General features: G+C 36.3%; 1 protein-coding gene across 2 annotated transcripts; it reads right to left on the minus strand.

The window, feature by feature from the left end:
* Positions 1-548: 548 nt before the first annotated feature.
* On the minus strand, positions 549-6,799 carry LOC116256163 (FAD synthetase, chloroplastic-like). Of its 2 annotated transcripts, none has more exons than XM_031632415.2 (5): positions 6,561-6,799; positions 5,784-5,962; positions 4,063-4,198; positions 1,180-1,355; positions 549-1,104 (listed from the first exon to the last, which is right to left on the minus strand). In XM_031632415.2, exons 1-5 carry the CDS (start codon positions 6,617-6,619, stop codon positions 608-610), a joined length of 1,047 nt encoding a protein of 348 aa, XP_031488275.1. In that variant the 5' UTR covers positions 6,620-6,799; the 3' UTR covers positions 549-607. The 2 variants fall into 2 exon arrangements, with proteins under 2 accessions (XP_031488275.1, XP_031488276.1); XM_031632416.2 differs by having other exon boundaries at positions 5,784-5,959; positions 6,561-6,797.
* Between the last annotated feature and the right edge of the window lie 8,185 nt (positions 6,800-14,984).

Genomic DNA, 14,984 nt, shown 5'->3' on the forward strand with positions numbered 1-14,984 from the left:
CACTAAAAGATCCTCATCCCCTGTCGCTCTTTCGTAGTGTCTGATGATCTGATTGAAAACCAGACAACGGTTTGATCTTAAATCCATGGATTAAAAATGTGAAAATCCTGATCAAAATCAGATCTTAGATAATCAAACACGCTCAACAATACTAACTCGCACTTTCCAGTTGCCTTGTCCCAGTAGAAAAACCCAGTAGCCCATCTATTTTGTGGTTAATCTCCTCATTGAAGACCCCATGTAAACCAATCCATACATTTTGCACCTTCCAGGCCAACGTTACCCATGCTTATAACCATGGGTAACAACTTAAAATAATTAACCTGCAGGAGAGAGATTGACCATTCCCTTTCCCTTTTATACGTTGACAAAAGAATCGTCTTCCAACCATTTGCTAGGCTTGTCAATCCCAAGTGCAGCTTAACGGTTTTTAACATCCACAGATGTTCCGGTACCCCCCACCCCTCTTTCCAAATGAATGGCAGGAATAAGAAAACTTCAATTTCAAAATTTTGCAGCCATATGCAAAAAAATTCTCATCACTCAACTTCATCAAAAGGAGGAAACGTTGAATTTCATTTCATGCTTATTAAACAACTATAACTACTCAAGATTCCCTGGAGACACTGCCATTGAATTCGACGCTTATTAGACAGTTATCGTCTAAGGGTGGCCAGGACTCTGTTTCAATATGTATATGTGTACCATCAATGACAACATTACAGTCTCCAACAAAGCCGTCCACATACAAGGTGCAGTCATTGTAAGATCCCTCCTTTGGCTGCTGATTCATCAAGCACAAAGTAGGCAATGAGAGCCGACTTCCCATTACTACATGCCCCCTGGTGTTTGTCATAAAAAGACGATGACTTCTCCCCAGAAGCTGTGATACATATTCCATATTACCAGAAGCAAGGGCATGGCGAACCCGAGTAGATGAAACCTGACCTTTCTCTTTACCATTAGTGAAACTTACTCCATTGCATGTCTGGAGTTTATCCATGACAGGTCTCACAATGTAAGCAGCAAGCCCATACTCTTCACATAAGTGTGCCAGGTCAGATGAATCACCTGCTGCCTTATAGCCAAATCTATAATTTTCTCCTGCCAAAACAGTTTAAAGGATTTTAGAACTTTTGTTTGTTTTAAGTACCATATGCAACAATGGGAACTTCATACCTGCTACAACTCCACTTACTCCAAGCTCTTTGGATAACCTCTCTACAAATTGTCGTGGACTAAGGTACCGAACATTTGAAAAATTAACATGGTATTCTAGTGGCACCATATTACCGCAAAGAGGTGCCCAAGAAGCAAGGACCCGCTTCCTGTCACAGTTCGCAACTATAGGTGCCCTGTAAAGGAAAATCCTTCACAACTTACAGAGATGCTTGTAGAAAATTCATTGCAGGACCATAATTGCACAACCATCATTGCCTCTTAAATGAGCAAAAACTAAATGCAGACAGAAAGCTTTTCCTCCTAAATATCTTATATGGGGATGCAAGCAATAATTATGAAGACGTGATGGGTTTTATGGCAGCTACTTTTCTACATAGTCCATGTGCTAAGCATGAAAAGAACAGCCATTTATCTGCAGGAAAACAGAACCTGAAGTATACTTTTTCACTGACAAAACAAGTGTAATCCATAGTTTACATATCATTCCGATAGGCAGAACATACAGTGACTGTAACAACAAAAATAGCCTTAGTTACCATAAGAAGCAGAGTGGTCCTATGGACATGTGGTCTTGAGGTAATATTCACCACTGTAGTACCTGATGAATAACTTGTAATACCATGACAAGGTAAATCGATGTAGAAGTCCCCACTCTGTCATCATCATGATCGCAATCATCATTACATTATTGGCATCAAGTTCTATCCAACCAATTGTGGTTGGCATTATCAGTCTCCATTAATTTACAATGACAGCTTTCAGCTAAAGATCGAAATTCTTCATACGCCATCCACTGCTCCTTTCAAAGTTTTCAATTTCTCATGTTAATATCATGATATCTTTCTCTTTCTTATAAAGAAAACTAACATATTTTCGGTGCATGTTTTCACTTTTCTTTTTTTCCGTTTCATTGAAAATTTTAAAAGCAACTTTGAACCTTTGTCAATATATTTTGAAAATAAATATAAAGGTTTTCATTTTATAATTATTATTTGAGTTAAATGGGGTCGCAAAAAATTAACAAAAAAAACTCAAAGGTACCTAGCTGATAGAAACCGAACTACTTTTGCGGTTATGGTTTAAATATGTTGCACTGATATCTTTTTGGGCTTTTGGATAGTTTGTACCATCCATTCTTGTAAAACTCCACATTACTGTGCCACTATTACCAAAAGAAGTGGTAAGATAGACGAGAGAAGGATAGAAAGCTTGACGTGAAATTTTTTCCTCATAGCCTCATCCTTTTCTCTATCTGCAAAAGAACATAGAGTTTTACAGAGTCATCTTCCTTTTCTCCACCATTTCATCCAATCCCTCTCCCTTTTTACCTTTTCTTTCTCTTCTTCCTTTCATTTTTTTTTTGCCTTTTTCCATATTTCCTACCTTCTGTTTGCTCTCATGTTCTCCTCTTCCTCTTTTCATTGCATCATCATTGACATCATTATTGATATTAGTAGCAAATACTTGGATGAATAGGGAAAATTGGATGAATAGGGAAAAACTTAAAGAGAATTGCCACATGCAAGCTTTCTAGTCTAAACCAATTTCACAGTTACCATTTAGTAAAAGCTTAAACATAAGACTATGAATAAGTACCATCTAGTAAAAGCTTACCCATAAGACTATGAATAAGTACCCTTTCACTGTTCCTGTCAAAGCCTACGACACTACGTAGTACGTAGATATGATTTACAGTTGATTTGGTAACAGTAGACTCCTGTTGATGTAAGAGTATTTTGTTAGTAGCCAAGATTTTGCTTTTCCTTTAGATAATGTTATAAAATCATGTATGTGCAAGAGTGTGGCCATTCAAGGATTGATTCTTACTAAATCAACAATACAGATCACCTCTACCCCATACAGTCAAAATTGTTTGAAATTTGAAACAACTTGAAAGCACTAAGATATTAGGGGCACTTGTGCATAATCGTGTAGATGAGGCTTGTAGTGCATCCAACACCCACATTACTAAGTATTACCCTCTCCAGCTTGCTTCAATCAACCAAAAAATGAAGCTTCAGCTACGGAAAGATACCATTATAGATCAATATCACTAAAGCAAAGTTTCAGTTAGACAATAAATGAAAGAAGCAAGAGTAGACATGATCTTGCAACTGTCTTTAACCTTTTAATGTTTGTTGTGTCAGACTCATATATATTGTCCAACACCGAACTCATGTAAGTGTCCTTGCAACGTATGAGATGCCTGAACATGTGGGACCTACATAAGGGCCTTCATTGCTGTCCAAGCATAAACAAATGTTATTTCCTCAAGAAAATTATTTTTACATCCCCCAAAAATTTACTCATTTCCTGAAAGCTTCATCCACAATTTTCATGGGAAACCCCAAAAGGCTCAAATTGTATGTGACGTAAGGATTAAATCTCTATCCCTATAACCTAATAATAGAATTTCGAGTTTTGAAAACTCAAAATAGTTCTCTGAAGAACAAAGTTAATTCAAAAAAACTGCATAACGGCGCATTGTAAAATGAAAAGTGTGAAAAAAAATTAATTAAGTCAAAACACTGTGACCTCCAATATTCATATTTTCATGCTTAGTCTCCAGAAAATTCTTTTCCAATTATGTCTTGATCTTTTGCAGTTGAGTTTTCCTGTGCTACGTTAAGTTGCACATTGTTTCAGATAGTGGACTGTATAGACACAACGGGAGCGAAGAGAAATCATCTCTAGAGCAATTTTATGCTGAAATAAGAGAAACGACAGCATCATTAGTTTAGTGCAAGAAACAAACTTACGTTAATTTTTTAGCATAAAATTACAAATGATGCATAGTACTTCATAGGAGCAGGCTCACAATTTTCATAATTTAAACAGAATTCTGAAATCAAATTTAAGCAATAAAAAAATTAAGCATACTTATGTGCCCAACCAAGAACTTCTGCCATGCCAATAAATGAAAGAAGGAAGGGAGTTCCAGCCTTTGATGCTTGTATTGCAAGTTCTCGATGGCCAACATGAAGGGCCTCAAATTTTCCCAAAGCAACAATACCACCTATAAAATAAGTGAAGTAGTGAAATACCTGAGTAGGAATCAAACAATTGGAATCAGAACATGGCACAAATTCCAGAAAAGAACAATCAAACAGCATGAATCCCTTCACCTTCTCAGCCATAAGGAAAGTTACAAGCTTCTGTACAACAAACATCTGTCAAATAAACCTGAGTGGCTAGTGGCTAGTGGCTACTGACTTTCCTGTTGGGAACCACAGCTTCACCGTCAGAATCATCAGTTCCGATCTCCATAATCTTGGAACCAGGTAATTAAACCTAGATAACCTTCCTAACTATATGAAAGTCTGGTTTCGTAATTACTGTTAACTAGGTCAAACATCTGACAATGCCTAGTAGATATTTCATCATGAGAAAACTACATGGTGCACAACTAAATGATATCATGGTTAAATGAGCCAAGATAGTTTTTCCTTAGCATGCTAAGGCATATACACAAGTCTATGAGTATATTGTATAGTGCATGTGATAGTATCTCCTTGCAACATTTTCCTTCCACTCACATTTCTGAATCATTAGAACCTACACAAGCAGCTGTCTGTGATGCCAGTCCTTCTGGTGTTAAATTTTTACCATTACTCTCCTTCGCCCATAAATTTTCTTCCATATTATTTTCTTCCTTGATATCTTCATGCACCAACACAGACAAACATTTATTTATCATTTCCATCCTATCAATTCTCTTCCTATCAGCTCTGTCCAATTATTCTAACTTTATTTCCTTTTCCTTCTCTTTCTATCTAATTTGTCCAATTATTCTAACTTTATTTTCCTTTTCATTCCATTATAGATAAGCCTAAGCAAGTATTAGGAATGGTTAAGCATTTCTCCTTGCACCTACATTCTAAATCTGCAAAGGATGTGCCCTCAAATAAGCAGCTTCCCTTGATTTCGAATACAAAGGTAAAGTTGAGAAATCTGGCTGACAATTGACTTGGCTAGTATGCATATCTAACATTTGGGAGACAGACAACCTCGTGCAACTCCATGGTAAATATGCTCATAAATAAGAAGGTGTCACCAGCAATATTATCCAGAGCATCCATTTTGAGAAATAAAGTATAAATAATTTGGGCACAACTTTATTAGACATGGTAGTTATCTAACAACAATTGATCGTATTTTTGCAGCTGGGAAGACAGATTGTTGACAAGAAAGGATTAGGCTACTCAACAGATCGGTCATACGAAGACTATTTAGAAGTTAGACGATCCAACTTTCTATTCACTCGTGGGATCTGGGCGGGCTCCTCTCCTCTTCATACAAAGGAATCTTTAAGATCTTACTGTGTAAACGCTGAAGTATCTATACATGAAAGAAAAAATTATTTGATTTTGTAGTATCTGAAAGAGTAATGAATAGCATCAAGAGCCTTCTAGTTAAGAATGGACTGAGGCCTGCTACAAACAACAAGTAGGCGCACAGTGCCTTGAGGAATTAGTCTCTTTCACTTCATCTATCTGCCAGGAAGAAAACATTTTCTTCTCATGGAAATAGGAAGGAGAAAAGAACAAAGAAAGAAGAACAACCACAAGCACCACAAAAGGAAGACCAGAAACCACACCCACCAATCACACATTCTTGATCCGGACCACAATCAATCAGAAGCTTATCTTCCACCACTTCTTTGGAGTTCATATAAGCACTCTGGGAGTAGCAAAAGCTAGTAATTTTCATGGGCGAACACAATACTTTCAGCATCTTACGACCAGAAAAAGAGTCTGTCCTTCTACAGCACATGCATCTGCTACACAAGAGAAACAGAATAAGAATCAAGGAAGGAAACCCTTTCAGACTCCACGAAAAGAAAATTTTGCATGGATATGCAACGCCACAACATAATTTCACTCTTCAGAATCATCACATCTATTCTTTCCACAGAGCAAAGCAGAAGATTATATGATTATTTGAACTCAGAACCATCATCCCAGTTATTAAATTGTCCAAACAACCCAGTACATAAAACATCTTGATGGATATAACCAACATATCTATGTCAAACGTCCTCATTCATCCACTAGCAATCTCTAGGAGCTAGTTCAGGATAGACAATAAAAAGAGAGAAGAAACTCAAATTCTGTCCACTATCAAAATTTAACTGAACAACCTCTCTTCCAACAAAAAGGGGAAACTATATGCATCAAATGAATGAGCTTCCTTATCTTGCTTCATTGATTGAAAGAGAGAGAGAGAGAGTGTGTGTGTGTGTGTGTGTTTGGGGAAGAACCAATAGTCATTATAAGCTCGCTCGACAATGAAATTCAACCGAACCAATTACTTAACCAATAAAAAGACGAACAACAAAACCTTCAGAAGCCACGAAGAAGGATGAATCCGAGCGTCACCTGTTCCTGCAGCAGAGAGGCTGTGCAAAGGGCCTCAGAGAAAGGGAAGCAAAACCCATTATCGCTATGCTGGTGGTGGAGAAAGCCAACAACCTGAATGCCAAGATTTCATGAAAAAAAGTTCATGGCTTCCCGACCTTCACCTTCCACCCGCGACTACGTCGTACCCATTTCTTCTTGGATCAATTACCGTCTAACGAATTGGGTCTTAGTTCGGGAGGCAAAAAAAGGAAGATGAGCGGGTGCTTTTTTGCTTTCGCCTTTTGACAGCGCCCCAGGGATGGGGACGGGGTGAGCAGGGGTCCACGGGCGTGCGGCGCCAAAATCGCTTTCTAACGTTAAATATGAATGCCCGTTACAAATGCTAAAAGTTTTATTTCCAACCACGTTTTTATCGTCAAATGTTGCTTGTGAAGGTAAAGAACGAAGATATTTAAAACTTTCTAAAAGGTTCATTAACTTCTCAATGAATCGTTCATGAAAATTTTAAAACATTTTAGAAGTTCGCATATTTAACGTGATTTTTTAAAAAATGAATAATGTAGGAAAAATATTTTTCTCACTCTTAAGTGGCTTGAATGCAACCACGTATTTATCGTCATATATCTTTTTAAAGGTAAGGAGACGAAGCATCTAAAACTTTCTAAAAGGTTCAATAACTTCTAAAGAAACTTTTATGAGAAACATATTTTTGAAGCTCGCATATTTAACGTGTTTTTAAAAAGAACGATAACGGTAAATGTGGGAAAGATATTTTTCTCACTCTTAAGTGGCTTCAATGCACCCACGTTTTTATCGTCATATATCTTTTTTAAAGGTAAAGAGAGCCTGTAAGACTTTCTAAAAGGTTCAATAACTTGTAAAGAAACTTTTATGAAAAATATATTTTATAAGTTCGCATATTTAACGTGTTTTTAAAAAGAACCGTAATGGTTAACGTAGGAAAGATATTTTTCTGACTCTTTTAGTGGCATCAATGCAGTCACGCGCAGGATGAAACGCCCCGCGGTGCGCACATAGGAACCTCAAAGGATCAGATTTATTTTGTTATGGATCCAAATCCAATAAGGCAATGGACTTTGTTGAGCAATTTTTGCAATTGAAATTGAACGGGAACCTCAAGTAATCTGAAAAAAATTAAATAATGATGTTTATCTAAACATAAGATTTGAACCTAGCCTGACTTGGATCCGTTATATAAAAATCATAAACCAAGTCAGAGTTTGAATCTGAAACTGAGATTTGCATGCTTAGATCCGTAAGTGCATGTGATAATATGTTTGTCATCGATCAAGTGGATTCTGGAAAGGATACTTGGAGGCCGTTTGGCACCAGTAACAAATGTCTATTGTCGTTCGAATCTGTTCCAACAATTAAGCAGTTTCATGAAACCTTACAATATAGCGTTTCATGAATCTACCTTAAAGAAGTTAGGAAGATAAATCATATAATCTAAAAAAGTTTGTAAGCTTATCAAAATATCTGACCAAATGAAAACCTGTTGTAAGTTACTAACGCATATGATTAGACATGATTTTAATGTTTATTTAGGAGAAACCACCTTGGGTGTAAAACTTCATAACACATTCAAAGTTGAGCCATGTTACACCTTTTAACTCGAGTGTTAACTCGAGTGTCGTGTCGTGTTTACCAGCATTTACAGCCTAAAAAAGTAACGTACCAAAACATGATAATGGCCATGAGAAATCTCAAACCTTCAACCCTTTGAATATAATAACGGCCTTGCTTTGGTTGCGCTATGTCCTTTGATATAACTTGTTGCTTCATTTGAAATATTATTATGGGAAGGTAAATTTTAACACTTAAAAGTTGCCCAGAAATCCATTAAAATCCATGATGATATTTTATGAGTTCTCATGTCTGTAGGTTTCCATACATTCGAGCAAGTTTCAACGAGCAAATGAGATTCAGCAACAGCATAGAGACAGGCCCAGGTCAATCGGAATAAGGTGATGGTTTGGTTCTCATATATATCCAGCTATTGGGTTCAAATATCCAGATCCGAGTAAATGGATCCTGTGAGCTCTCGGAAATCGAGACGTCCCCTGACTCGTGCTTTGAATTTTGTGTCACTTTGTCTCGCCCCTAGATTTGGATCAAGCGTACGGATCCAAACCTTGGGCTTGTTATAAGATCCTTTACTTTACAGTGGGCGTAAATATAGATGGGTTTCGCTTTTGCTGGTGGATTGCCGGCAAGGATCCCATTCGGGTTGGATATGAACCAATTACGGTTTAAACATATCACATTCAAGGGACGTTAGCATCAAAGTTTTATCATTTTTAAATTTTTTTACTTCTTTTACAAAAAATTTATCACATGAATCTGATCTTTAATTAAATAACTTTTTCTAATGTATAAAATTTTATAAAAATTTAAGAATAATTAGCAGCTAGAAAGGATTTTTTTTTTTTGGTAAAATTCGTGTACATGTCAAAAGATTTTGACATTTATGTCCGATTTTCGTGGTTTTATTTTGAACATCACATCCATTCTCCCCTATTCATGTTACGCCTAATTAAAAATTTGTGTTGGAGATTAATCAAAAATTAATCCAGAACATTATCAATTCCAGTTCATAGTGGAGTACATGATCTGGTTTTAACCATGTCTCTTAATTTCTTACCTGAATGTGACCATGTTCTATGTCCAGATGCACCTACATTCAGATACCTCGGATTAAGATTGCATGCATGCATGCATAAAACACTATATTTTGTTTTTGTCCTAAAAGTTAAAACCAGTGGACTGGTTTTGGCAGTATTATATGAAGTACCGGTTTATGAGTCGACTCGAGTTTTTAAAACTCGAACTTGACTCGTTTATCATTTCGAGTATCTTTGTAAGCTCGAACTCGGCTCATTTACAAACGAGTCGAGCACGGGCCAAATTTTTTCAAGCGAGTTTAAGTCGAGGCAGAGTTGGCTCGACTCGTTGTGCAGCCCTAATTGGAGCTTGTAGAAAAAGCACTCTTTGGTTTAGACTTCAAGCTTTGAAAGCACTTCAAAATGAGGTTGTTTTTAACTCTGCAGTGCTGAAATTTTTACACCTCTCTTGTTTGTCTTGGGAGGAGACATGAGTTGTCTTTTGATCAAATTGTTGTTGCGGTGTGCTTTTGTCAAGGATTCAAGCACCCTTGTATAACTCTTATTGCACATAGATGGATATGTTTATTTTTGCGGCCTTAGAAAACTTTAAATGCATAGAATACACCGTGTTGTGTCGCAACTATACAGATAATTTTTTATTTATGTCTCTATTACATTAGGACATTTCGAGCTATATGCCAACTATGTAAGCACCTTTTATTGCACATTCCCTGGTAAATGGTAATGTGAGTGTATAATCATAAGGCAGGTTGACATGCAAGGGTAGAGCCAAAAATTTTTCATGAAGGGGACCAAATTAAAGTCTCTAAATTTTGATAAGAGCTGAAATATCATTTTTCAAAATTATTATATAAGACAAGTGAAATTTTCTAAAATTTACATGTAACTTTTTTTTTAAAAAAAAAATTAAGGTAGGGCTAGGGCCCATGCGGCCCCACCTTGTCTCCGCTCCTATTGACATGTAAATAACAAATAAACATATATGAGTAAAAGTGTTGTCTCCCTTACTTCTAGACATGCTGAGCTCCAATGTTGCAATCAAAAAGGGATTGATTTCGTGAAAGATAGAGATCAGTCAATGGAGAAATACTTGATAGTTAAACTAGTGACCATTAAAGCCATATAGAAGCTATATGTCTTTATAGCTTAACAAATGATATACTTCCAAAAACAGAAGTTCAACTTATAATGTAACAATAATCTACCCAAGGTATTTTAGCTTCACATAAATTTCATAGCAAAGCTGTGAAGTGTTGTAAGTAGCACCTTCTTCTACATACTTTTGTTCGCAAATATGAGGCCTTATTTTCTTCAAAAGTCTACAAATATAGGCTTTAAACCAAACTTTTTTTAAATTTGTTCATGTGATGATAACATAACGTAGACAATGAAAGTAAATATGGTTTACTCTCAAAAAACTTTTAACATGTAGATGATAGAACAACAAAAGAAATGAAGTAATGATTGTAGTCGACCACTATTCATGTGGTGGCAATGAGTTTGTAAAAAGAAAAAAAAAACTAAAACTATCACATAAATAAGTGGCACTCATAAAGAATAAACCCATGCCCCCAAGGGGGTTGGCGCAATTTGGGGTGGGGGTAGGTAGGTTGTCAGTTTTCATTTTGAATCCCCGAAGTATCAACTCTCTGGGGTACAAAAGGGTAACCACTGACGCACAAGTTGAAGCATGGCAGGGACGACACTCCGCATGTACTCTTGGGAGACAAGGGTTGGGTGAGAGTTTTGCCTCTCATTTGAGCGGTGCGATAGAATACTCATCTTGCTCACCCAGATAAAAAATAAACTCATAAGCTATAAGGGCACACCAAGTAGCAAATTCATAGTATCACAAAAACATGTGATAATATCAAAAAAAATAAACCCATAAGCTGTCAGGACACACCAAATTACCAACTCAACAATTTAGAGAGCATGACAAGGTAAAATCATTTAGCGTACGAAAGATTATTAGTAATGAATCTTCTTCACTTAGTGATATTGGATCATTAAAAACAAAAAAGATTTTCATTGCTAATGGATTCTGAGTCGCAACTTTTAGTAACAGATGTTGTCATGCATTGTTTTTTTTGGTAAAAATATTTAGCAACAAAAATACTATGTTATTGAAGGTTGTTTATCTTGTAGTGATCCTTGTAAAAATACAATGACACTAAAGCAAATTAACTCTACAGTCCATATTGAGCAAATAATTAATGCTCCACTAACCACTTCCAAATTTAGCTCCAAATTAAAACCCTTTTGCCTTGTATCAAAATTTATCCAAATTCTCTTTGGTAAATGTAGTGTCAATCAAAAAGGAAATGTTCAACTTGTGGTTCTTGACTCTGGAAGTGACCAATCACATTGGGCTGCCAAACTAGCGAGCCCCTTCACATTCTAACAAACAACTTTAGTTTATGATAGAGCTCCACTGGATTCTTATTGCCATTACTACTTAAAATCACGGTATAATCCTGTTTATCAAAGCTAGAAACAATTTGTCTCTCTAAGCTGACTTTCCCAACCTGATCCTCATTCCTCCCTCCCAATTTTTTCCAACCTTCTCAAAAATCATCCCCTTACTTCCAGCTAAAATTTCCTTTCTCTTCAAGTTAGGGGTGCAGAACAAGTTGAATTGGCTCGAGCTTGTCTCGTTGAGTTCGGATATATGCTCGAAATATTAAACAAGCCGAGTTCGAGTTGTAAGAATTCGACTCCTTTGCGACCTTACTTCAAGTTGTCTGACCTCATTCCATGTGCAGCTAGGCTTCTTAGAAATCCCTAATAAAGAAGTCTTTTTAGGCTCAAGCAGCGGTGGAGCCAGATATTTTTCATGAGAGGGGTCGAATTAAAGTTTCTAAATTTTAACTGAGACCGAAATATCATTTTTCAAAATTTTGATATAGGAAAAGTGATTTTTTTTTTAAAATTACATGTAAATTTTAAAAAAAAATTGAGGTGGGGCCAAGGCTTATTCTATGCACCAAGAAAAGCTAGGGTCGAGGACTTTCCTCCATCACCACTAGACAAGCCACAACCCAAGAGTCTAAACCTCCTATTCAACTACATTCTGCTTGACCAGACTCACCTCAAGGACCTCCAACAAAGAAACAGCCCCGCCCGCTCCTGGTTCATAAATTCTCCACCAATCTTGAAAGCAGAGGTAGAGCTAGAATTTTTTTTTTTTTTTCTATGGGACACTGAGCATATAGTTAACAAATTTTCAATTAGCCATGAGACAGAGACCTGTGTCTCGTGGTGCCGTCATAGATAACTAAAATCAGATCTACTCTTATTCAACTACTAATTTAAGCTTTCAGAGAATGAGTTTCGTGGACACACAACTCACCATGCCCCCACCTATCTATGCCCGTGGACATCTCCAGATTCTTCTCATAACCACAATTTGCCATCTCTTCATTTTCAATGAACATGCGTCGAGCAGAACTGAGCTTCCACATTGGTATCTTGACCTCATACCACCAATCTGCATAAACAATGTTCTCTTTAGCAGATAAGGAAAGAACCAGATGGGTAGTGGCACTATAGGACAGGGACAAAGCTAGAATTTTTTCGTGAGGGGGACTAATTAAAGTTTTTAAATTTTGACAGGGATCAAAATATCATTTTTCACAATTTTAATATAGGACAAGTGAAATTTTCTAAAATTTACATGTGAATCTTTAAAAAAAAAAAACTTTTTTAAGGTGGGACCAAGGCCCCTGCGGGCCCCCCTTAGCTCCCCTCTTGCTTCCCTCATATCCAACAATTTGCACAATAACACATAGGAGGTTGAAAATTCAAAGCATAGTCATAAAAGAGCACAAAAAAAAATGAACAAACGCAATTAAATATGCTAACCGTTTAAAACTTTAGAAAACACCTTTTTTTTTAAAAAAAAAATGCCAAAACAAAAAACTCTCTTTATTCTTGCATTTTGGTGTTTTCCCATTTTTCTTTTTATTCATTTTTTTTTCAGATTTTTGAATGCCAAATTGTTTTTTTTATTTTATAATATCTTTGTGTTGCAACTCATTTTTTTGTGTTCGTGTTATTAGTTTTTCACTTCTTTTATTTTCCCTAATTTTTAGGCTTCTGTTTTTAAAACAAAATTATCATAATTTTCTTATGTTTTTTAATAGTTTACTGTGTTATACCAAAAAAAAAAAAACCTCGTGGTTTTTTGTGACTATAATTCAACACAACTTTCATGTTAAAAATGAACCACCTTGTGTTGTGCTGTAGATGCTATACTCCAATTCTGATACTATATGCTAAAAATGGGAGACAAAAGAAGGTAGCTCTTAATGATATACCATTTCAAATTCAGTGAAATTATGCCTAAAAAGATCCAAAATTCGGTTTTCTGGAAATCAGTTTTTAGAAAATGCTTCAGGGACCGTTTGGTAAATGTTACTATTTATATATTTATCTCAAATATTGAGCCAAATCCATGAAACGCGCCTCGCCCCCTCCAACTGTTTTATGAATTTACAATAAAATATACTCATGGAATAGTAATTTACAATAAAATATACTCATGAAATAGTAGCACCATGTTATTGTTGTGAGTGACTCCTAAAATTCCAACCACGTCACAACTCCAATTAGGGCTGTTCAGCGAGTCAAGCTAACTCGAGCTCGACTCGAACTCATTCGATAAACTTGACTCGAACTCGACTCATTTATTAAACAAGTTGAGTTCGAGTTAAGAAATAAACTCGACAACTTAAATTAGTCGAACTTGAGTTAAGTGGGCTCGGCTCAGTTAGACTCGGTTAAACTCGAGAAAGAAAATATATAAAATTTGTATCATAAAATTATAAAAAATGGTAAATTGTTCAAATGAATATACATGTGACTGATATGTGGGAGGTTTCATGTTTAAGTCTATATACTGCCTCTTTTTTTAAAAAATAAATTTTTTAAATAAAATGCTTGTCTCGGCTCAAGCCGATCTTTAGCTTGAGCTTAATCGAGCGGAGTTCGAGTTTTAAGAACCCAAGCTGAGTCGAGCTCGAAGTAATGAAATAGAACTCGAGTCGTGCTTGAGCGAGTTTGAGCCGACTCAACTCGACTCAAAACTCACTCATGAACAGCTCTAACTCCAATTGGGTTGGGAGACGGGTGAGAGTTTTGGCTTTTTGTTGGGCGGTATCACTCGATTCTTGGCCAAAATCTAAAAACCTTAATATCTAGATTAGGAATGATTAATTGAGAGTAAGTAATGAATTAATCTTGTCGGATATCATATTTGATTTGAATTACTATTTTTAGTTCACATCATTAAAATAAAACCTCACTGCATTTGAATCGGGTATAGGTTTGGACTGCATTCATATCCACAACTTTGGTTTGGCTCTATTTCATGTCCACGCAAATACATGCCATCAACGGCTTTATATTGGATTCAGTACCGAGATGTTTGGATCCACATTAATCTTCACATTACTGAATCTTCTATGAATTGTATATACGTTCAGATCGGATGTTCTAATTCAGGTTCAGATAGAATAAAACAGGTTTCCGGTGAGTGCATTCTCTCGGAATGAGGCTCAAAAGCTTTTGTTCCTCTTGCTTCCGACGTCCTGAACTGCATTCGCATAAGCGATTCCTCTTGCTTCCGAAGTCCTGAATCGTGTCTACATAGGCCATGACATCCATACATCCTACCATCTTAAGACACAAAAACATAATACCCATAAAAATTAAATTACAAACTTGCCTTTCTACATACTCATAAGGTAGCAAGCTATATTATACTCGTGCAAGCTATGCTATCGATACGGGT

Source organism: Nymphaea colorata, chromosome 6 (genome assembly GCF_008831285.2).
Source record: "Nymphaea colorata isolate Beijing-Zhang1983 chromosome 6, ASM883128v2, whole genome shotgun sequence".
Lineage (NCBI taxonomy): Eukaryota > Viridiplantae > Streptophyta > Magnoliopsida > Nymphaeales > Nymphaeaceae > Nymphaea > Nymphaea colorata.